This window comes from Microtus pennsylvanicus, chromosome X (assembly GCF_037038515.1).
Source record: "Microtus pennsylvanicus isolate mMicPen1 chromosome X, mMicPen1.hap1, whole genome shotgun sequence".
In the NCBI taxonomy this organism is placed as follows: Eukaryota; Metazoa; Chordata; class Mammalia; order Rodentia; family Cricetidae; genus Microtus; species Microtus pennsylvanicus.
Genome location: NC_134601.1, coordinates 107214300 through 107239435, shown reverse-complemented (window position 1 = coordinate 107239435; position 25136 = coordinate 107214300). Strand labels below are relative to the sequence as shown.

General features: G+C 34.3%; 1 protein-coding gene across 1 annotated transcript in view; it reads right to left on the bottom strand.

Moving 5' to 3' along the window:
* The window catches only part of Cfap47 (cilia and flagella associated protein 47), a 316226-nt gene that overhangs the window by 28192 nt on the left and 262898 nt on the right, over positions 1 to 25136 (bottom strand). Inside the window, 7 exon segments of the mRNA XM_075957827.1 lie at positions 4890 to 5051; positions 5607 to 5778; positions 6864 to 7019; positions 11375 to 11469; positions 12911 to 13070; positions 19619 to 19717; positions 23062 to 23218. Coding sequence (XP_075813942.1) covers positions 4890 to 5051; positions 5607 to 5778; positions 6864 to 7019; positions 11375 to 11469; positions 12911 to 13070; positions 19619 to 19717; positions 23062 to 23218 — 1001 coding nt within the window.

Sequence of the window (25136 nt, the reverse complement as noted above, 5' to 3'; positions counted from 1 at the left end):
ATTGTCAAATTCCTTTTATAAAGCTACAGTTACCCTGATACCAAAAACCACTCAAAGACCAAACCAAGAAAGAGAATTACAGGCCAATCTCACTCATGAACATCAATGGCAAACGAATCCAAGAACACATTAGAAAAATTATCCATTATGATCAAGTAGGCTTCATCCCAGAGATGCAGGGCTGGTTCAACATACGAAAATCTATCAATGTAATTCATCATATAGATAAACTGAAAGAAAAAAGCCATATGATCATTTCATTAGATGCTGAAAAAGCATTTGACAAAATTCAACATCCCTTTATGATAAAGGTCAGAGAGATTAGGGACACAAGGGTCATACCTAAATATAATAAAAGCTATTTATAGTAAGCCAATAGCTAACATCAAATTAAACAGAGAGAAACTCAAAGCCATCCCACTAAAATCAGGAACAAGACAAGGCTGCCCACTCTCTCCATACCTCTTCAATATAGTGCTTGAAGTTCTAGCAATAGCAATAAGACAACATAAGGGGATCAAGAGGATTCAAATTGGAGAGGAAGAGGATAAACTTTGGTTATTTATAGATGATATGATAGTATACATATGCGACCCCACAAAACTCTACCAAAGAAGTCCTACAGCTGATAAACACCTTTAGTAATGTGGCAGGATACAAGATCAACTCCAAAAGAATCAGACAGGGAAATCTGAGAAGCATCACCTTTCACGATAGCCACAAATAGCATAAAATATCTTGGGGTAACTCTGACCAAGGAAGTGAAAGATGTATTTGACCAGAACTTTAAGTCTTTGAAGAAAGAAACTGAAGAGGATACCAGAAAATGGAAGGATCTCCCTTGCTCTTGGATTGGGAGGATCAACATAGTAAAAATGGCAATTCTACCAAAAGCAATCTATAGATTAAATGCAATCCCCATCACAATCCCATCAAAATTCTTCACAGACCTTGAGAGGACAATAATCAACTTTATATGGAGGAACAAAAAACCCAGGATAGCCAAAACAATCTTATACAATAAAGGATCGTCTGGAGGCATTACCATCCCTGACTTCAAACTCCATTATAGAGCTACAGTATTGAAAACAGCTTGGCATTGGCATAAAAACAGAGAAGTGAATCAATGGAATCGAATAGAAGACCTGGATTTTAACTCACAAACCTAGTAACACATGATTTTTGATAAATTATACAATAGTAGAAAGAGAGCATCTTCAACAAATGATGCTGACAGAACTGGTTGTCAACCTGTAGAAGAATGAAAATAGATCCATGTCTATCACCATGCACAAAACTCAAGTCCAAATGGGTCAAAGACCTTAATATCAGTGAGAACACACTGAACCTGATAGAAGAGAAAGTGGGAAGTACTCTACAATACATGGGCACAGGATAACACTTCCTGCATATAACCCCAGTAGCACAGACATTAAGGGCAACATTGAATAAATGGGACCAACTGAAACTGTGAAGCTTCTGTAAAGGAAAGGACACTGTCACCAAGACAAAAAGGCAACCCACTGACGAGGAGAAGATCTTCACCAACCCCGCAACAGACAAAGGTCTGATTTCCAAAATATATAGAGAACTCAAGAAACTAGACTTTAAAATGCTAATTAACCCAATTAAAAAATGGGGCACTGAACTGAACAGAGAATTCTTAACAGAAGAAGTTCAAATGGTCAAAAGACACTGAAGGTCATGTTCAACCTCTTTAGTGATCAGGGAATTGCAAATCAAAACAACTTTGAAGTACCATCTTACACCTGTCAGAATGGCTAAAATCAAAAACACCAATGATAGCCTTTGCTGGAGAGGTTGCGGAGAAAGGGGTACCCTTATCCATTGCTGGTGGGAATTCAAACTTGTGCAACCACTTTGGAAATTAGTGTGGCGGTTTCTCAGGAAATTTTTGATCAACCTACCCCTGGACTCAGCAATACCACTCTTGGGAATATACCCAAGAGATACCCTATCATATGACAAAAGCATTTGTTCAACTATGTTCATAGCAGCATTATTTGTAATAGCCAGAACCTGGAAACAACCTAGATGTCCTTCAATGGAAGAATGGATGAAGAAAGTGTGGAATATATACACATTGGAGTACTATTCTGCCATAAAAAACAATGACTTCTCGAATTTTGCATGCAAATGGATGGAAATAGAAAACACTATCCTGAGTGAGGTAACCCAGACCCAAAAAGAGGATCATGGGATGTACTCACTCATAATTGCTTTCTAGCCATAAATAAAGGTCACTGAGTCTATAATTTGTGATCCTAAAGAAGCTATATAAGAAGGTGAACCCAAAGAAAAACATATAGTTATTATCCCTGCTATGGGAAATAGACAAGATTGCTGGGCAAAAAATTGGGATCTTGGGGGTGGGGAGGGATGGGGGTAAGGGGAGAAGGGGAGAGAAAAGTAAGAAGGGGAGGATGGGGGAACTTGGGGAAACAGGATGATTGGGGATAAAACAAGGTTGGATAGAGGAGCAGAGAATCACATAACTTAATTAAGGGAACCACCTTAGGGTTGGTAAGAGACTTGAACCTAGAGTGGCTCCCAGGTGCCCAGGGCAATGTCACCAGTTAGTTCCTTGGGCAGCTGAGGACAGGGAACCTGAAATGACCCTATCCTATAGCCATACTGATGAATATCTTGCATATCACCATAGAACCTTCATCTAGCGATGGATGGAGATAGAGACAGAGACCCACACTGGAGCACTGGACTAAGCTCCCAAAGTCCCAATGAGGAGCAGAAGGAGGGATAGCATGAGCTTGGAAGTCAGGACCATGAGAGGTGCACCCACCCACTGAGATAGTGGGGCTGATCTATTGGGAGCTCACCAAGGCCAGCTGGACTGTGACTGAAAAAACATGGGATAAAACTGGACTCTGAACATGGTGGACAATGAGGGTGATGAGAAGCCAAGGACAATGGCATGGGGTTTTGTTCCTACTTCATGTTCTGGCTTTGTGGGAGCCTAGCCAGTTTGGATGTTCATCTTCCTAGACCTGGATGGAGGGGGAATGACCTTGGACTTTCCACAGGGCAGGGAATCCTGATTGCTTTTTGGACTGGAGAGGGAGGGGAAGAGGAGTGGGGGTAGGGGTAGAGTGGCGGGAGGAGGGGGAGGGAAATGGGAGGCTGGGAGGAGGCAGAAAGTTTTTTTTCAATAAAAAATAAAATAATAAAAAAAGGGTCCAGTATAATACTGCATATCTGTAATTTCAACAATCAACAGTCTAGACAGGCAGATGACTGAAGTTCAAGGACTGCATAGTCACCAAATAGCAGATACTAGGCCAGCCAGGACTACAATGTAAGATCCCCATTCCTAAATAAGTAAAGAGTGTAAAAATAAATATGTTAGCATTGTCTCAGTGAAACAAAAATGTAAGGTGTTTCTGAATTCTGTAGTTATAAGAACATAGTAGTTTAAAGGGTTTTATGAAGTCCTTGGAAATATGGCAAATGATTATATAAGTTAATATTTGGAATTTCATAGGTACATCCAGTTTCTTCTTTGCCTCCCAGGGTTCTTCAAGGTAAATTCATATTTACCAGTCACCATAGATAGAGTTGATTCACTTTTAACTTATTATTGAAACCAAAGTACTTAGGGATTTTTTCCTTACAGAGTATACTTAGCAAACATACTTTATATGCCTGACACTTAATGAAAGACTCTGAGTGCCTTTCCTCATGTAATTTGGTCTAGCATGGCAGCATATATACTGGACATTTCATGGCACAACACATCACAATCAGCTTTCTTAAAGCTGAAGTGGAATAAACATATGTTAAAGAGTCTAGAGAAAAATGAAACATTACTATTTGGGAAACAAATCAAATATCAATTTCCTTCTCAAAAGCCACTGTAGTTACAATAAAGTGCTCAAAAAAAAGAGCTCTGAACCATGAATTCTATATTCAGCAAATAAATTCTTTTGTTATTGAAGGAAAAATAAAGATAATCTCACATTAAGCCAAACTAAGAATGTTTCATTAAATCGGGCAGTGGTGGCACACGCCTTTAATCCCAGCACTCAGTAGGCAGAGGCAGCAGATCTCTGTGAGTTTGAGGCCAGCCTGGTCCATAAGAGCTAGTTCAGGACAGGCTCCAATGCTACAGAAAAATGCTGGAAACCCCTCCCCCACAAAAATGTTTAGTTAATGGGGCTATTTTTTAAAAAAAACTGGTAAGGAATAATATTGGAACAAAAATAAAGAAGATAGAAATGGAATAATAACTTTAGGAGGAAATACAAGCAAGAAAATAGGGCAAAATTAAGGCTAAGCCTAAAAGACTACCATCCTCACAAGTAGTTCTTTAAAATTTTTTTGAAATGTGTGTAATTTCAGTAGAAATAGAATGGCTGAAGATATATAGGAGAAGCAAAAATTAAATGAAAGATAAATCTACAATTATATCTAGTAAAGTCGGAACTTCTCTTTTATCAGTTTGCTAGATCTGGACTTGGCAATAGCTTAGTGACACAGTGCTTGTGAAGTATGTGCAAAGCCCTGGGTTCCATAAAAGACACCTCAAAAACGAAAGCAAGAGAAGTGAAAAGAGTAAGCGCTATCATCAACCTGGCTCATAAATACTTGTCGAACTTTGGCTTCTTTTATTTTGTTGGTTTATATTTTATACATAAATATTTCACCCACAAGTTAACAAAAAGCATGAATAATTACATGTATAAAAGATTTTTTTTCTAATTTCACAAGAATCAAACAAAAATAATTTAAAAAGACTAGTTCTTCATCTACTGTCTATCTTAAATGTTGTTTTATATTTCAGCATTAATTATATTCATAAAACAATATATATATTATATATATATAATATATATATATTTGATATATAATACCTTGTCTGACTTGTCAGTCTAAATTCTGTGACAGCTGTCTTGAATAAACCGATTCCTTGGATGTCAATTACATCCTCCACTTCAGGTTCAGTAGCAATCAACGTTATAGGAAATTTCCAGATTCCATCTGTTATGCACTCAACTTTCAATATGATATGAGTCCTTGAACACATACACACACACAGACATACACATAAAAATAAAAATACAACAGTAAGACAAGAGATTATATTAATATAATATCTAAAGTAAAAATGAACGTACCTCTTTGGCTTAGCAAAAGAGAGTTTGTATTTCATTTTTAAAACCCTATATGACTACTATTTCTATTTTGTGAACAATTTTGTAGTTATTAATTTTCAGTGTCATTGTGCCTTTTGAGTTAATTATTTTGTGAGTCTTCTTATGTACTCTGTATTTAGCTCAAAAATACAGTAATTATTGCAAAACTGACTGCAGGTTTTCTGTAACCAACATAAACAATTAGTATACTTAGTAAATTATAGGTACATTCTGGCACTAGTTCAATGAACTATATATTTTTTTCATTAGAATCATTTTCACAGCCTATTAGCTGGAAATGATATTGCTCCAAATGTTTATGCATAGTATTAAAGAAATAATGTAATCCAAAGATTGACAGGCAGTCAGTAAAAATAACATTTTGAAATAAATGCATTACAATACCATATTTAAAAGAGAAGGAATTGTGTTTACCGGCATGGTTTTTTTGGTGCAAATATCACATTGAAAATCAATGAAATTATTTGCTGTTTTGCATTAAAATGTTTCGCATACAAATATAAAGTTACAGAGGATTCCAGGCTACTCTTCAATTCTTCAGTCTCAAATTCTATCTCATATTCAAATTCACGCTTTTTAGGAGTTACTAGAAAAATGAAAATGAAAGTATGTATCAATTTATCTTGTTATACATAAACTGAACATCAATTTATGTGTCAACATTATTTCTAAACAGGTTTATAGAAAAAAGATGTAAATTTTATCCTGCTTTATTTTCATAATGTGTACTATAATATCAGAAACACAATACTATGAGCAATTTTATTAAAATAAAATACATGAATAAATATTACAATATAGAATACAATTATCAACATCTTTAATTCCTTACAATTTCAGCTTACAGAATAAGGCAAACTTAACAAAAATTGATATCTAATACTAATTATGAAAAAATACTTTACATGTGTAATATCTGATGAATATATGCAGATTTAACTATTAATTAATTTTCTCCCTGTTGATTATGTATTTTGCTGTGATAACTTGTTATATTAGGTCAGGTATGTATTATTTTGGCTCCAGAATTCGGATTTTGAAATTTATAATTCTCTATTCAAAACATACATCCAATTATTTTAATTTGTACAGAAAATATAAAATACAAATTTAACATGTGCAACAAAATTCACTATTTCGAAAATGATTTAAGTATTACATTTGATTCATGTTAATTTTTGTATTTTTTTAAAGTAAGAAGCACTCATTCAAATTTGTTTAAAAATGTTATATGTCTTCAGTAACAATTTGTGAACCTAGAAGAGACTCAATGTTTGGTTCAGTGGCAGAGTACTTGCATATCCTGTATGAAATCCTGGGATAAATCCTCAAAGTTACACACACACACACACACACACACACACACACACACACACACAATGAGAAAAAGACAGATATAGAAGTTGAGTTCAAGTGGAAATTATAATAACTGAAGTTGAGAGATTTACCATTCATGTCATACAAATCAATCTTGTAACCATAACTACTATTACTACTTACTGCTATGCAAAGACAACGAATTTAACAGAATTCTTGAGTAGTTGAATATTTCATTGCAAATGAAAAGTAAATGGATCTTAATTACTAAGCAATCAGCAGCCTACATTTCAAAGTAAATGAATTTTTATTTACTATAGTTAATTATTATAACCATGATTATAATTCTCTTACCATCCACGTCTTCATAAATACTGTTAGTCGAATTTCTTTTTGGAAGAACTACAAAGTCTATCTTGTCATGTGGTGGTTGGTGTCCAAAAAAGTTACCAATCATTGTCACTTCCACTTTTTCTTCTACCCGCTTGTTGGCCTGACATTTTATGACAACTGTAGGAGAAATTTATTTTTTATTTTATGTTTTTAGTTAATTCAATATTTAGGTAACATTATTATTATTGTGATAAAATAAACTTGTGAAAGTATAACTTCATTAAACATAATTTAATTTGGCACTGCATATGGCACACACACTCATATAATAGATCTATGTATTTATATATTGTTTTAACTAAACATCAACATTAAATAATACGTAAAATAGTATCTGTCTTAGGGTTTCTATTGTTGTGAAGAGACACCATGACCACAGCAACTCTTATGAAGGGAAACATTTAATTGAAGCTTACATTTCCAGAGGTTTAGTACACTAACATCATGGCAGGAAGCAAGGCAGTGTGCAGACAGACATGGTACTGGAGAAGGAGCTGAGAGTTGTACATCTTGATCCATAGGCAACAAGAAGTGAACTGTGTCTACACTGAGCATAGCTCTAGCAGAGGAGACTTCAAAGCCCACAGTGACACACTTCCTCCAAGAAGTCCACAGCTCTTAACAGCACCAATTCCTATGAGCTTATAGAGGCCAATTACATTCATTCTAGCACAGAATCCAAAAGGCAAATATGTAATATATATATGTATATACATATACACACATGCACGCACACACACACACACACACACACACACACACACACACACACACACATATATATATATATATATATATATATATATATATATATTAGATGATTAGAGACTATATTAGGATGTAGAAATTTTTTTCTGGAACTTAGATGCTCATATCATTACTTCAACTGGCTGGCAACTCTGGTCATGAACTACTTTTTAAAAATCTGCATATTTACTGTAATACTCTCAGATCTACTTTTATAACAACAGTAAAATGTATGCCTTCAAGTAATTAAAATATAAGTACAATAAACTTTAGTTTGTAATAACATTTAAAGTACATTTATTTGGCTTTTTACATGTACTTTAAAATTCATACAAAGATTTTTAAATTTCAAATTTGTAAAATCTATCATGTTAGTGATTATACATAAGACTACAATGACTTAATATTAAACTTAAATGTGATGTATTAATGTTAATTCATAGCATCCATGATCCCTCTGTAGTATGTTTAGTATGTATTACCTGCCAATATTTATGACATTCAAATGTACAAATTCTCACTGATATTATAATAAAATGTTTGTATATATAATAACTAACTATATAAAGAACAACTGATATTTGATAGTAGCTCTATAATACTATGGAGCAATGTATATGGAAGCTCAAATATACACAAATACTTTCCCAAAATGTACTGGTAAACTTCTACTCCACACAAATTATACACTGAATATAAGAGAAACATTGAAACCTATATTTTAAAATGTTTAAAGAACATTATAGTACATTTTTTTTAGATTCAACAGTAATATGGTCTTATCACATAAAAATTAACTGATATTTTCTGACATATTTTCACAACATTTATTATATTCCATTAGCATTACAAAGTTAATTTTATATTTTATAATTATATATTTATAAAAACATAGTATAAAAATAAAAATAACTGTACAAAATTAGAGCTAAACTAAAGGAATGACATAGTTTGGTAAAATGTACAAATTTTCTTAGTTATAATTAAGTTCAACCTTAAGGTATTAAGTTTGAAGATTATGGGTTCAATTTATAATTGGTGTAATGTTACTAGTCTTCACTGGTGAGTCTTTAAGTTATTAATGATCTGGATTAATTTCTTATTGTGTTATAACAAGTAGTGGAAATGTTTTCTAATTTTCTGCCCCAGTGGACAGTAAAAAGATAAGTCACAAAATGAATTGGTAGCTTATGGAACAACAAAATTCTCCTGGGTTTTCAAATAATCTGAATATTACATTAAAAAGGAATAACAAGCTTTGGCCCTCCTGTAGCTGAACAGAAAGCAGTGAGTTACCTCTGGAATGCTCTGAAGACAAAAATGTAAAGCAGACTTTCTAAAACACAGTAATATATGTGCATAAAATTTTACTCACTTACTTTTCAAAAGGATTCCTACAAAACTTAACAGCCAGTAGAACTTTAGACTTGTGGTACAACGGTTTAATACCAAATACCTAATTTACTTCAGAACACTTACATTATTGCTATTTTGTCTTAATCTGACATATACTAGTTAAAAAATTCATAATTTAAAAAGGCAAGTAATTACCAAAAGATCCACAGTAATAGAAAAACTATGTGACGTGTATTTGATTTTCTCTGGAGGAAATACATTAGAAAGGCTTTTAAAAAATGCAAAGGTTATTGTTTTTAAATTTTTATTAAAATGTTAATAATGAAAAAACAAGATTGTCTATAATAGGAAGACCCAAATAACATTATCAGAATACCTACAGTTTAATATCTAGTTTTTAATATAGTACATGTAGCACTATGGAAAACACATAATTAGTATAAGACATTTTATCATATATCTGAAACATTTTGAAAATAATTTAGTATATTTGGAATGACTTATGTAAGTGTTGGTAAACTTAAAAACAAAACTGCAAATTACATTCACCTGTAAATGCCAAAGGTACTTGGTATGGAAGGTCCTCTGTCTATGTGTTGCTTCTATTGGTTAATGAATAAAGAACTGCTTTGAGCCTAGGTGGAGAAAGCTAGGCTGTATGCTGGCAAGAAGAAGGGCGGAGTCAGAGAGAAGCCATGGAGCAGCCAGAGTCAGACATCCTGAAACTTTAGTCAGTAAACCACAGCCATGTGGCGATACACAGATTAATAGAAATGGGTTGAATTAAGAGTAAGAGTTAGCCAATAAGAAGCTAGAGCTAATGGGCCAAGCAGTGTTTTAATTAATACAGTTTCTGTGTGATTATTTTGGGTCTAAGATAGCCAGGCAGAAAGGACAAAAAAATGGCCCTCCTCCAACAGGTACTTCTGGATGTACTGACTTTTTTTTTTCTAGTTAAAAGAAGGAACAAGAAAGACAGGACCCTAAGAAGGACACATATGTCTCCCTGGGAAGAAGAAATAGATTAGATGTCCTGGGTAAACTGGGGGGGGGAGATGGGAGGGGATGGTGGGATGGGAACATGAGGAATCAGGATGATTGAGTTGGGGGCACAGTGGTTGAATTGGGGGCAGAACAATAAAAGAGATATCTTGATAGAGGGGGGCATTATTGGGTTAGGTAGAAACCTAATTCCAGGGAAACTCCTGGGAATCCTCAAGGATAACTCCAGCTGAGACTCCTACAATAGTAGATAGGTTGCCTGAAATGGCCTTCCCTTGTAATCATATTGGTGACTACTCTGAATGTTATCATAGAGCCTTTATCCAGTAACTGATGGAAGCGGAAGCAGAGATCCACAGTCAAGTACTGGGCTAAAAGTCCAGTTGAAGAGAGGGAGGAGGGATTATATGAGTAAGGTGTGGTCAAGATCATGATGAGCAACTAACAGAGACAGATGGCCTGAGCTCATGGAGTCTAGACAGACAGCTAGGCAGCTGGCATGGGGCAGACCTAGACCCTCTGCATCTGGGTGACAATTATGTAGCTTGGTCTATTGTGTGGCTCCTAGCAGTGGGACCAAGACCTGTCCTTGATGTATGACCTAGATCTTTGGAATCTACTTTCTATGGTGGGATGCCTTGCCCAGTCTTGATGCTATGGGGAGGAAGGAGTTTGGTCTTGCCTTAACTTGATAGCCATGCTTTGTTGACTCCAAAGAAGACCTTACCCCATCAGAATGGAGATGGAGGCAGAGTAGATGGAGGGTGGGTAGAAGGGAGGTGGGAGAGGGAAAAGGAGGAGAGGAGGGAGAGGGAACTGTATGTGTTATATAAAATAAACAAACAAAAATAAACAAAGAAAGAAAGAAGAAAGTAATCTTGGTCTTTTTTTATAACAAGTGCTAGCATATGTAGGGAAGTACAAACTCTGGTAGAATCAAAGTTTATCATTTCTTTCTCTTTCAAAGTGTGAAGATGTAATCTAAGTTCAGTAGAGATTATTCATTTTTCACTTCTTTGTTATTTCATTTGTTTTGTTTTGTCACTGGAGATGGAAACCAGACTCTTTGACATGCTGAAGAAGTGAAGCATCCTACCACTGAGCTATGTTCTCAACCCAGATGCCTAATTCTTTCATTTTCAATAATTGGTGAGGATAATCAAAGAGTGGAATTTCAAGTCTTTGAAAACTCCACCAGAATTACTTATGGTAGGTACTCAAGACACATAGTTTATCAGAGCTACTGGTGAGAAAGTAATGTCATAGCATTCTCAACACTAGGGCCTGCATCTGCACATATGGGTTAAGGGACGGTTGAAGCCTCTTGGAATTCTGTGTTTTTTCTCTCCTGTGTAAAATACACTTACCTGCAGAACTTTTAGGGGGTGGTGCCTGTGGGAGTCCAATGATAGGGTACATCCAGTGTATTGCTTGAATTTCCCCATGATCTACTCCAATACAACTATTTACAAAGTAAAATAAGGAGAGTTAACACAAAATAGAAATACTACTAATGTAGACTTAGGAAGTAATAATTATATATACATACATTTAAATTTTGTACTATTAGTAAAGAATGCTTATTATGATTTTTATATAATTATTATTACATATACATATCTATGTAGCAGCAATTAATGAAAAAAGAGGTCCTAAATATGAAAGAGAGCAAGGTGGGGTACAAAGGGGTTTTGCGTGAGAAAAGGGAAACGAAAGTATATTATAATTTCAAAAACATGCAAAAGAAAAATGCTGTATTCTTTATTAATGTGAAGTTATTTTAATAAATCTTTTGCTATTATATTTTGGCAGACAAATTTACAGAACAGAAAAGATTTTCTTAAGCTCTTAATGTTATAAACATGAGCAATGAAATCTTATTCCAAACTTAATCATCATGGCATGTAAGTTAAAATGCAGAAGTTTTGGTTAGCTACATTTCAAGAGGTAAAACAGTTCATATGGGTAACATCCTAAATTATGCAGCCAAAAAACAAAACTGCTATTAATCGCATATCTCACAAAGGAATGAAAACTTCTATTTTAAGGTGATAGCAGTTAAAACGAGAGCATACATCTCATCTACTAGTAGAGAAAAGAATTTAGAAAAGTTGGCTGATTATTTGTGAAGATTGAATTTTTGGCAAAATAAAATATTAACTACTGAACAGTTGTGCATGTGACTTGTGTAACTGCTTCCTAGGAGACCACCTTCAAAATGGCTCTGTGCTTTTCACCACAACTACACTATAATTCTCAATAACTTTTTTAAACAAGATTATTTTCTCTGTAGTTTTTCACTGGGATTATTTATATGTGCATGTTATAATGAATTGTGACTCTAGAAATGGTGAAATGCCTAAAAGAATGGATAAAAACTGAGTCATAGTAAAGTCATGTGGAGAAACATGTGAATATATGATAAACTAAGATTTCTATTTTATTTAGGGATTCTAGACAAACCAACTATAAAGGCAGGGAAAGCATTTAAATTTTGTACTATTACTGAAGTATGCTTAACTTTAAGCTAGGCAAAAAAGTTAAGTTCATTGTGGCAATGATAAAGAAATGCTACACCCTGGTTAGAGCAGTGTATCATCACTTGGCGAGTGCCTTTCTTGCAAGTTCTTTATTTCTCTCAGACAAGCTCCTGATGCAGGTTGTCTTCAAGTTATTATTTTTTTGTTTTAGCAGTCAGTCACTATTTTCCCTTTGTATACATTTTGTCCACTACTGTAAACTTTAACACACATATTTTATTTTTCTGGACATAAGAGTTACAGTTGTTCAGATCATATAAAATACTGAATATTATGTTGAATATGTAGCACACATTAAGGAAACCTAGCACATTAAGTTTAGTAAAAACACAAATTATTAACTTTCTATATCCTAACTGTTACCTCTTAGCTTCTAAACTGAGTTCATCAAAATTGTCAATAAGCCAATTCTTTTTGTTTGCTCTCTTCACCTTAACAATCACCATTGTTTTGTATAACGTCATAGCGGTAGGTATAAATAACACTGGGATATCTAAACTTCCTTTAGAAGGCACCACAATTCCTGTAAAACGCAAAATATAATGTCAAATGTTGTAACATGTTTGTTTAGCTCTATTCATTACTGCTCTATTCACAACAGCCAGAAATGGAAACAACCAAAATGTCCTTCAACTAATAATGGATAACAAAAATGTACATATACATAGTGATATTCTATTTACCTAAGATGATAAATGAAATCATGAAATTTGCAGTTGAGTTGATGGAACTGGAAAATACACTGAATCAGGTATTTCAGGACCAGAAAGACAAATGTCACATGTTCTTTCTTATTTTACACCATAATCTTAATAGCAGAAAGGAATATCCTAATATTGGTACTGGCCATTAGTATTTCAAAGTTCCTTCTAAACAAACAACCCCCCCCACATTCTGTTAAATCATAAATGCTTCTAAATCTTTCTGCTAAATTTCATGAACCTTATTCCAAGACACATTTTATTCTGAGATAAGAAGCTTCTTCACAAAAAGCTTTGAACTTGAGAATTGTTAAAATTGATGACTAAGGTTATTTAGAGTGATTGTAGAATAAGGAAACTCATAAGTTTTGCTAAATCTTCCCATGTATGAACTAGAAAGTGTGGCATTTTATAGTAGCACTGTTTGTTGTGCGTTTAAGAGCAGAACATATGTTGGGTCCAGGGTCATGCAATAATGGACGACAGACCACCAAAGTCTATTAAACCAGAAGCAAGCTTTCTTCAAGAAAAAATGAAACGAAAAAAAAAATCACCGTGGGGGATACAAAGCTTATCTAGCAGCTATAGCTGTAACCACAGCCAGAGATTAGGCTTCTGAAATTGTGGAAAGGAAGGCTCGTTTGGGCCTTCTCTTATAGCAAAATCAAACACCAGGTGTGAGTCAAAGAGCTTTTACAACCTTGAGGTCAGGCTTAAAGAAAGTCACATTACAGTTTAAGTTATACAAATTTTGGTTATAGGACATTAGGATGTTAACTCAGGATGTTTGTGAAAGTCTGTGGCTGACACACACAGTTTTTACTGTCCCTGAAAGAATGCTAGGCAGACGGTAGAGTCACATAGGGGCACAGTTAAAAATTAAGAGAATACATGCAGAAGGTCCCATAGAGGCAATAGTTAGAAGCCAACCTATGTCCCCAGTACCTGCCTAGCTAGAAAGCTGGGAGGCAGAAGACAAATGTTAAGAGTTTACCTCTGTACACAGTAGGTACCAGGATGTCTGCTCTTAAGGCAAAAAGTGTTTGTTTGTTTGTTAAAGGTTAACATTGACTGCCAGCTGTTTTTTCAAATGTCTTTGGGCTTACAATTTTACATTTCTATTTTCCTGGACTGGACCCTTTATTTCTATATTCTAGTCTTGGACTCTTCATGTCCAGATATTTGCTTGGTGCCTTCATGTTGCTGACACCAATTTTTTTTTTCATTCACGATGAAATCCAAACTTTTTTTTTTTTAAAAAAAACACCCAAGTTATGAGAGTCAGAAGTCAGAAAACCTCTAAAATATTGTGTTTCCAGATTAACTAGAAAAGTTTTAGCTTTACCAAGGACTATTTAAAAACCATGCTGTACATGGAGCTAGCTGAATCCCAACTCAAGCAAAACTCTCTGTTTAAGTAGAAATTATGGCAAAAGAAACACAGTATTATGAGACAAAATTTGAAAAAAAATACTTCCAACTGTTGAACAAAATGAAGAGATTGGTGCAATGGTGACGCAGCCTTCAGGGCACTTTTAACAGGGCAGTTTCATTTTATTACATCTAAGGACGTATTTCCTGCACTCTAAATAGTATTCTTGTTATAAAACTGATAAGAACCAAAGCACTTTTGATCTGGATAATTATACTAACTGTTATACTAATTAATTATACTAAATTAATTAATTATACTAAATTATATTATATTAATTAATTATACTAAACTGTTAAAACCATTAAGAATAAAAAGAAATTGAATACCTTTAAAACAGTTCAATTCAAAATTCTTAGATTACATTAATTAATAGTTTCATCCATACAGGAAATATTTTAAGGCCAAGTACTATGGTTAATAGTTAATATTTCTTTTGTCCCATATCTGAACTAAGTATTAACTATGCAATCTCTTATTTACTTGGCATAAATCATCAAATATTAAGCATGATTACTGATCATTTTAGAAATGAGATAATTGAGACAATTTGGTTAAAAGTATTTTATCCAAAATTTCTCTGAAAACTTGGACAGTTTACTAAAAGGTATCTTATCTTCTTCCTTTTCTTAAAAAAAAAACTTATATGAGCTTTCTATTTTAATAGATCATTGTTGTATAGACCAGATTTAATGAGAGTGAATATGTTCTCCAAAATTATCAAATTTGTACAATGTGCATATCATTAAAACTTGTGTACAGAGTTCTGTTAGAATGTGTCAGGTGTTTGATCACTGTATTGTTTCCTTTTATCAATATTTTTTTTATTGGGCTCTTGATGTGGGAGTCTCCTCTGTGTACTGTGATTAACATTAATGAGTAAAGAAACTGCCTTGACCTGTTGATAGGGCAGAACTTAGGTAGGCAAGGGACTGGATTAATGCTGGGAAAAAGAAAGCAGAGTCAGGGAGAAGCCATGGATCCTCTGCCTGAGACAGATGCCAGTTAGAATCTTTGTCAGTAAGCCACTGCCACGTGGAGATGTACAGATTAATAGACATGGGTTAAATTAAGATATAAGAATTAACCAATAAGAAATTAGAGTTAATGGGCCAAGCAGTGTATTTAATAAATACAGTTTCTGTGTGATTATTTTGGGTGTAATCTAGCTAGGTGGCCGGGACAAACAAGTGTCTCCTTTCCCTGTAACAAGCTCTCAAACATTCTTAGCACAGTAAGAAATTTTTCTATTACTATTTTATGTTTATAAAACTTTTTCTAATTAACAAAGGAATAATCTAAATCAGTGTATATTGAGAATGTCATAAGTGCAAATCCCATGATGTGTGTATATATTTATAGAAATATCAGTCTTTCTTTTAATTACGTGTTTCCTTATAGCTGAATACTTTATTTCTAATTTATTCTAATATATGCAATGAAGAACATATTCAATGATACTGATATTTATATAGAGATACTTTCTAAACACTACTCATTTCAAATATGACTCAGTAAATAAAGTCAGTTTCCTGATAAGACTAATTACTCTAATATTTATAGAACTTTTTGACACTACGAAGATTACCCAGTAGAAATGAAGTTTCCAGGTTGGTATCAGCTATTTCTCCATGTTCTTAAATTAAGTATATATCTTCAGCAATAGGGTCTAACCATCAAGTTCTAAAGAGTAACAAGATTAATGGAAACAGCTTGTAATGTTTTGGGGGTGTTTTATGGAACTCGACTGGCTTATAACTCAAAAAGATGTATTCATTACGGACACTGGGGTTTTTATTTGATAACCTATGCCGTCAGGAAAAGAAATTGCACCCTGCTCCCTAATAATAGTAACTTTGTTTAATCTCTCTCTGTCTCTCTCTCTGTGTAAATACTTTAGGAAGCTTATACAGTATAGGGTTTCCATATGGCAGTTTAAAAGATATTTCCTACTCTACATCATCTTCCCATCACCCACCACATTTAACTCTACTGTTCCATTATCCCCATTTCCTCATCATCACACAAGTTCTATTCACATTCCCTTGAAATCTATTTCCTATAGTCAGCCCCTTTCTGGCTTCCCAATTTCTATGAGTACTCTGAGTCAAACATAGAAACCCAAAGTTTTAAGTCTACTACCCACATATAAGAGAAAACATGCAACAGCTTCCTTTCCTTGTTATGTCCAGCCATGAACCTTGTGAATGGCTATGCCTGGTGGAAGAAAGGAAATCCTTAAAGATAGGCTTTAGTGAAGTGTATTTCTCATTTTCCTTCTGTGAAATAACAAAAATAAGCCCAAAACATAAATATCGCTCCTTTGTAAGAATGCATTTTGATGGGGCTGGAGAGATGGCTCAGCAGTTAAGAGCATTGCCTGCTCTTCCAAAAGTCCTGAATTCAATTCCCAGCAACCACATGGTGGCTCACAACCATCTGTAATGAGGTCTGGTGCCCTCTTCTGGCCTGCAATACACACAGACAGAACATTGTATATATATATAATAAATAAATAAATCAATAAAAAGAATGCATTTTGACTATCCACAGAACTGACAGAACTTCTTTTGTGTCCATATTTCCTTCAGAGCTATGGAGACATGACAACTTATATCCATTGGATCTTACTTTTAGACCTAAAAATACATAAGCTGTCAGCCAAAACCCAAACAAAAAAATCTTAAGAATTTAGTTCAGATGTAATTGAAATTTTGACATTCAAGATAGAGCTCTAATTACATCTGACAGATTCATGTTGATTTTTGTTTTAAACTCTTCTTATACACCATATTCTGTATGTCCTGCAATTTTTACTTTAAATGTTTCAAGTGAGAATGTTTTAATTTGCTTCTAAGACTGAAGATAACATTTCCATGCATCAAAAACTTCAAATCACTTGTATTTTTTTTAAATCAAAAGCAAGCATTGTAAGAAACTAATGTTTATAAAGTATAAAACAGGAATTTTGTTTTCAAGAAGGAACCAGACAGATTTTAACACATGGCTTAAGAACAATGTTTCTTAACCTGGGGGTTGTGAATTCCTGCCTATCTGATATTTATAATTCATAATGGAAGCAAAATTACAGCTACAAAGTAGTAATGAAATAATTTTATGGGTGGGGTCATCAAAACATGAGGAACTGTATTAAAGGGTCATATCCTTAGAAACACTGTTAGACATATTTTAACCTACAAGACTCTTAAAATTAAACTGAAAAGGATAGTACAAAATTATATTAAATTTCCCCTCAAATAATTCAACTATACATCAGCTACCACTGTTACTATCTCTAAATGTCTTTTATTGTTTTTTTATTTCATGAAACCCTCACCCATATACCAATTCTCCAAATGCTAGTGTAGTATACTGCATTAATCTTCAGTATTTTTGTCCCGATTTCTTCCTGGTTATCTTAATGTAGATAAGTGCTCAATTTTAAGCACATTAAAATTTAATGTGTGCGTGTATATATATATATATACATATATATATACACACATACATATTATATACATACACACACACACACACACACACACACACACACACACACACACACAGAGTTTATAGAGTGAGTTCCAGGACAGGCAAGGCAAAGTCTACACAAGGAAACCATGTCTCAAACCCCCTACACCCCCAAAAAAGAAAAGAAAAAGAAGACTCTAACTCAGAGGCAATAAAATGCTGTTTAATTTTTTTCCAAATCTCACTTTTCTGAATTCAATGAGATAATAATAATAATATAATAATAATAATAATAATAATAGTTTCAAATTAGATAATTCATTATATTTGAGTTTCTGATCTAGCTATATCGCAGTTCTCTCTTGAAAAGCCTGAACTCTATGGAATAGCATGCTTTCTTTACTTACAAGTGTATTCCCCCTCAAGTCTTTGTGTGTGTCTACCATATGTGCATGTGTGTGTGTCAACAATTATGTGACAGTATGCATATGTATGGATGTGTAAGTGAACACCATATTTCCACATTAGGTATTTCTTTCCTCAATCACTCTCCATTTTATTTAGTGAGACAACTTCTCTAATTGAAGTAGAAGTTCATGGATTTCATTAAGCTGGCCAGGCAGCAAGTTCCTGGATTGTGCACGCTTATAACTCCCCACTGTAAGGATCACAGCTGTGTGCTGCCACACCAGGCTTTTACACAGGTTCTGGATATTTAACTCGATTTCTTCTGTTTGCACAGGAAACACTTTATTGACTGACCCATTCTATTTTTAATCTTTTTATTCCACTCATCTCTTAGTTTAATGCCTCTGATTGGAGCTGCTTTCATTTTCTTAATAAACGACATCTTTGCTTTAAAAATGATGCTGATTCAGATGATTAAAATAAATACAAGGAGATAATCAGCCCACAGTGGGGAGATTTTAGTAGTCATTTTTGACTTCAATTAATTGATCTTTTAAAGATAAGATTTATCATATTACCATAAACTTGATTATTACCATTTAATAACTACTATTTTAGGCAAATTCATAATTCTTGAGATATAGTGGTTTTTACTCGTTTATGGCACAGGGGATTAAACCTCAGACTTCACATGGGGTAGGCATGTACATACTACTAGATCTATATTACCAGCCCAAACTTTAGATTTTTATGATGTATTATTTTTTAAAATTTCTTTATATTTTGTAGCTATCGGTGTGATTAATATGTGGAAAATCTGTCTTTACACCTTGAATTGAGTTTGCAATAAGTCATTATGGAATGTTGTAATCATTTTGTAAGTATGTGTACTTTTAAAACTTTTTAATCTTCTTAAGTTTTCCCTACTAATACACCCTATTTTAACTGGCATAATATTAGAACACTGAAGCTTTCAAAAACAAGTTAAATCTACATACAGAATATCTTTTAAATGCAGTAGTGCACAGAGCGACAGAATATAAAAAAGAAATCCTGTACCATGTGTACGCCTCATGGAGCTAAATCGGAAGGCAGAATTCTCATGTAGGAAGCTATTCCAGCAATTGTCAATTACAAGATTCTTGGGTTCTTCTTTATCTAATTAAGAAACAAAGAGATATTTACTCAAGAAGATAAAGTTCTATGGAAATGGAAATTAAACTGAGTCCTTTTAAAACTTAGATGAGTGTGTTTCAAAGTATGTTTTGACATGAAATTTAAGTGACATATTTGAAGAACATACTCAACATTACAATTAGTTTTCTACATACCATCAAAATATTTAAAAATTGATTCACAAATTATTGAAGCTTTAAGTTCTTAACAGATATAGATCATGTATTCATCAAAAAATGGGTTATAGCTCTTAATGTATACTGGGTGTATATGTACAAATGTATGTGTAGGTATGTACATACATATGTACATATACACATATAACATTTATGTGACATTAATTGTAATCTCAAGGTAAAGAAGCATATAGTAATTGCATATAAAATTAGTAGTATGTGTATCATAGGCCCCGTAATCATTTCTAATTTTCCAGCTCATACTCTTATATCTCACCATGGCTTCTCTCCATTTCTTAACTAATTACCAGCAGGGCAGAAATTGGGGAGAATGAGTTTGAGGATGAGGGATAATCACTGATGAAAGATGATTGTTAGAACTGAATCTATGGATGCCAACCATTGAACACACACAAACACACACACACACACACACACACACACACACACACACACACACACTCATATTTACTTATAAGCCCAACAAGGTCAACAAAGGACTCCCTAGCATGTATGGATTAGGTAAAGTCCCTGTATAATGGCAAAGTAGAATATAGAGGTGTCAGAAGAGCTGACACAATGAGAAAGTACCATTGAGAACATTGCTTGGAGATCGTGATAGGATGGAGGAAAAATTGGCATCCAAAGGAAGAAAGTGGCAAATGTCGCTCTAGTTTAGAGCCTTATCACTGGGATTCAAATGAACCACCAATAAGTGACATTTAGGTGATCCTGAAGAAGACATCTTGATATGACTAGTTCAACATTCTGTTCAATTTATTCATTGTATAGCTTTGAATAATTTTTTTCTAAGTTGATTTATACTTTATGTTCATTGGTATTTTGTCTGCATGCATGCCTATATGAAAGTATCAAAAGCCCTGGAATCTGAATTAGAGACAGGTTCTGGGAATTGAATCCGGGTGATCTGGAAGAACATCCTCTTACAGCTGAGCCATATCTCCAGCCCCAGTTTTGAATAATCCTAAGAGAGAGGTTTTACAACTGAAAACCTCTAACAGCTGTCTGCAAAACTGAGTAAAGATTCAAAGGGCTCTAGTGTGGGGCATACTGAGTTTTATACGTTGTTATAAACAAATCCTAGATTCCTAGGACATTTAAATTTTTTCTATGAATTTTTATGTTTCAAAATAATCATTGATGATCTACATTAGGACTTTTTTCTAATCCTAAGGGTATTTAGGCCATTTCCTCTGTTTTCCTCTGTAGCTACTTTCTAAAATAAGCATAGAGTAATATATGCATGGGCCTTTGAATCATTCATTTTCTACAGCTTGCCTTACATAATTCTAAACTGAAAGCTCTCGATAGAGAATTACATTATTACCACAATAAAAAGCACTATAAAATTAATATTTTTTTAGGTGCTCCCATGTTCCTTTATGCCTTCATCTGTCACAATACTCTTAAGGGAATCACACTGTTACATAAACAATAAAAGATGAACTTGAATTATTGTTGAGGTGTAGGAAAAAAGGTGCTTTGTAAGAATGGGTGGTGGTGAGACAGAGTAATGAAAGGGTAGAAATGATTAAACTATAATATAAACTGTTAAGAAATTTAAAAAGAATAATAAAGTTTTCTTTTTTCCCCAAGAACATAACCAATCTTCAGGAATGAAATAAAGCAATGACAAGTCATCCATTCTGGGTAAGTCTAAAATGTTTTAGGAGTAGCCAATTTATAGAAAATCTATGACGTGAAAACAGGCTTCATAAGGTACAATTCACTAATAGGTCAAAAAGGCTTCTTCCTGACATAAATACCTGAAAAAGTTTCCCAAAATTGTATAAACAGTGCCATGCAATGTTACAAGCAATGCTTTTACTAACATCTCCAACACACCATGATGAAAATTTCTTCGTCACCTGAAGCTATGAGTATGTGAAATACCCAAAGAGTGAAGCTGACTTAATACAATTCTTAAGTGCGGCTGGTGGAAGATGTAGTATGTTTCTAGTACAGAGATTCGAGCTTCCTTAAGTTTAATTCATGAATAGACTTCAGGGTTCTCAGAGAAAAGAAAGATTCTAAGTCCGTTCAGCTACTTCAGCATTTCCTCAATCAAGTTTGCCTGCTGAGAAGTTATGCCCATAGTTGCTGAGGGCTTTGCCTTTGCATACTTAGGTTTCATTCCTACTCCTTTACTTACTGGCTCAGTGATCATAAACAAATTGGTGGCTCTTTCTTTCCCTTAATTTTCTCAGGTTTAAAATTGAATTTAATGATTACTTTAGGGGGTTTATATTTTAGTTTCCTTTGAGGAATATACCACTTGACTGCCTGCTACCTTTGTTCATAGACTTTTCCACTGGAACTGGTTTCAATTTTTGGGGACTATGCTTCTCAACTCTAATGTAATCTCTCATTATATACATAATATCCTAAAATACTTCTAGAATTAGCCAATAAAATGTTGTAAAATCAAATTTTATGAATGCACGAAGCATAGATTTTCTTTCGAAAATTCTCAATGCATCTGGATAAATGAAAAATGCTTTCCATGATTAGCAGCTTCTACACTGCAACTTCTAGCTTGGTGTGTTTAACCTGGAATAACTGCAGAAGCCAAGAAACTAACTAGAAAGAGGCCATTGGTTGTTGTGGCATGCAGGGAAGAAAAGTCCTTAAGGGAGGAGATATAATAGAAAATAGGGAATATGAAAACAAGAGAGGGTGAATAACTGCGGTGGAAAAATTTAAGCAGTGAGATGGGTGGAGGGGTGGGAGAGATGAAAAGAATATGTTAGAGGAATACCTACGATCTTGTAGTGGTTTAAACAAAGTCCCAGTGCCAAGTGTGGGATACTTCTTTATGAGTTATTGGTCTGGGAGATCCCAAAACCCCTAAACAGTATCATTAGAATTTTTATAAACTTTTGCATAATAAGAATTAAGATACTTAAAATATATATTAAGAATCTTATGTATTAACTAACTCATATGTGGATTTAAAAATAAGATCAAAAGACTACTTGATACATAGATTCTAGATCCACCATTTAAGAGGTGTGTTTCAGCAATCACATTTTACCTCTTATTTTTTATGCTTTCTATTTTAGAAAATGTTTTTATACTGCAATGAAATAAAAAGATAGATATCCACAATATGTAAGAAAAAGAACCTACTTGTTAATATGAGATCAATGGAAACAGCTTCACGGGTAGGATTTTTGAAATGTATCATGACAGATGCCTGAAGACCAAGGATTGTGGTTATTCTTTGTGCATCTATAGGCTTGGGGAAAAGCCCTACTCCAAAGAGGTGGAATTTCCATTCTTTAAACTGTTTAAAAGAAAAAGGAGTAAGATTAACATATTTGAACATATACTTGATTTTCAGGATTTATAAAACGTTTGTTTTCTCCAATGAATTTTGTACAGAGTCACATTATGACATTTTCTAACAAGAATATAAAGTACTTTGAGCATTTCCCCTGTGTAGTCAGCTACCATCACATTCCTTACTCCCCTTACCTATCACTGTTCCTCTTTATTTCTCAAGAGTTTTGATTTGACTTTGATATTATATCTACATATATATTATTTATATTTATATGAAATCTAGAAACTACAAATAAGTGAAAACCTACAATATTTGCTATTCTGAGGCAAACTGATTCCACTCAATAGTATTATTTCTAGTTGTGTCCTGAAAATAATGTACTTCATTTTTGTGGCTGAAAAAAATATCCATTCTTGTGCTGGCTAGTATTATGCCAACTTGATACAAGCTGGATTCATTTGAGAGGAGGGAAGATCAAATGAGAAAATGGCTCTGTAAGATGAGGTTTATAGGCCAACCTACTGAGCATTTTCTTAACTAGTGATTATTCTGGGAGGACCCAGTCCATTATGAGTGGTACCATTTCTGGGCAGGTGGTGGTCCAGGGTTCTATAAGAAAGCACGGAGAGCAGTTCACGAGAAGCAAATCAGTAGCCAGCACTCCTGCCTGGCCTCTGAAAGAGCTCCTGTTTCCAGTTCCCTGCCTGGTTTTTGTTCCTGTCTTGACTTCTTCCAATATGAACAATGATGTGAAGCCTAAGTCAAATAAACCCGTTTCTCCCCAAGTTGCTTGGGTCATGGTGTTTCATCAGGATAAGGGAAACCTTACCGAAAACAATTCCTGTTTTGTGACACCTAGATTGATTCCATAGCTATAGTGAATTGTGAACTGATGCAGCAATAAACATTTATGTGTAAGTATCTTTGTGATATGCTGACTTGGAGTCCTTCAGGTAAATAGCCAGGTGTGCAATATAACTGGATTATACAGAAAAACTATTTTTAGTGCTGTTAGGATCCATCATACTGATTTACATAGTGGTTGAACTAGTTTTTGGTTTCACCAGTAGCGCACAAGGGATCCCCTTTGTTGGCACCTTGACCACCACTACTTGTTTTTATTTTATTTTCTTTAGTGGCTGTTATTTTGACTGGACATTTCAATAAAGTCTTAATCTTATTCTATTACAAGTACACATACACAGAGATACAGACACAACATACAACATTTGGAAGGTAAGGGAAATGATTTGATATTACGTGAAAGAGTACTGTATACACTGTTTGAAGTGGATTTTTATAAACCCACAAAGGAACCACTAATTTAAAAATCTGTTTGTGGCACAGAGAGGGGAGGGAGTTGGAGATGACTGATGCTTGGTTAACCAGTGATTTGCAACTCAATGGAGCAAGCAAGAGATTTCTTGTGGTGATATTTTGTTAGTTATCTAACAAATAAAGTTTGCCTGAAGATCACAGACTGGATCTAACCACTAGTTAGCCATAGAGGGCAGGCAATGATGGCACACACCATTAATCCCAGCTCCTTGGAGGCAGATACACAGACAGATCTGTGTGAGTTCAAGGCTATCCTGGACTACAAGAGGTTTAACCAGTGAAACAGAGCCAGGCAGCAATGACTCACACCTTTAATCCCAGTACTTGGGCGTCATACACCTTTAATCATAGCAGCAGGGAGGTAGAGACAGGGAGACAGGTGCCTGAGCAGAGAGAAGAATATAAAGCAGCAGGAGACAGGCACTCGGGATATTTAGTCTGAGGATTTCTAGAGACAGGATCGCCCATTTGGTCTACTGATTCCTAGAGACAAATTCGCCCATTCGGTCTGAGGATACAGTAGAGGTAAAAACTAGTGACTGGCTGCTCTGCTTCTCTGATTTGTCAGCATTAACCCTTA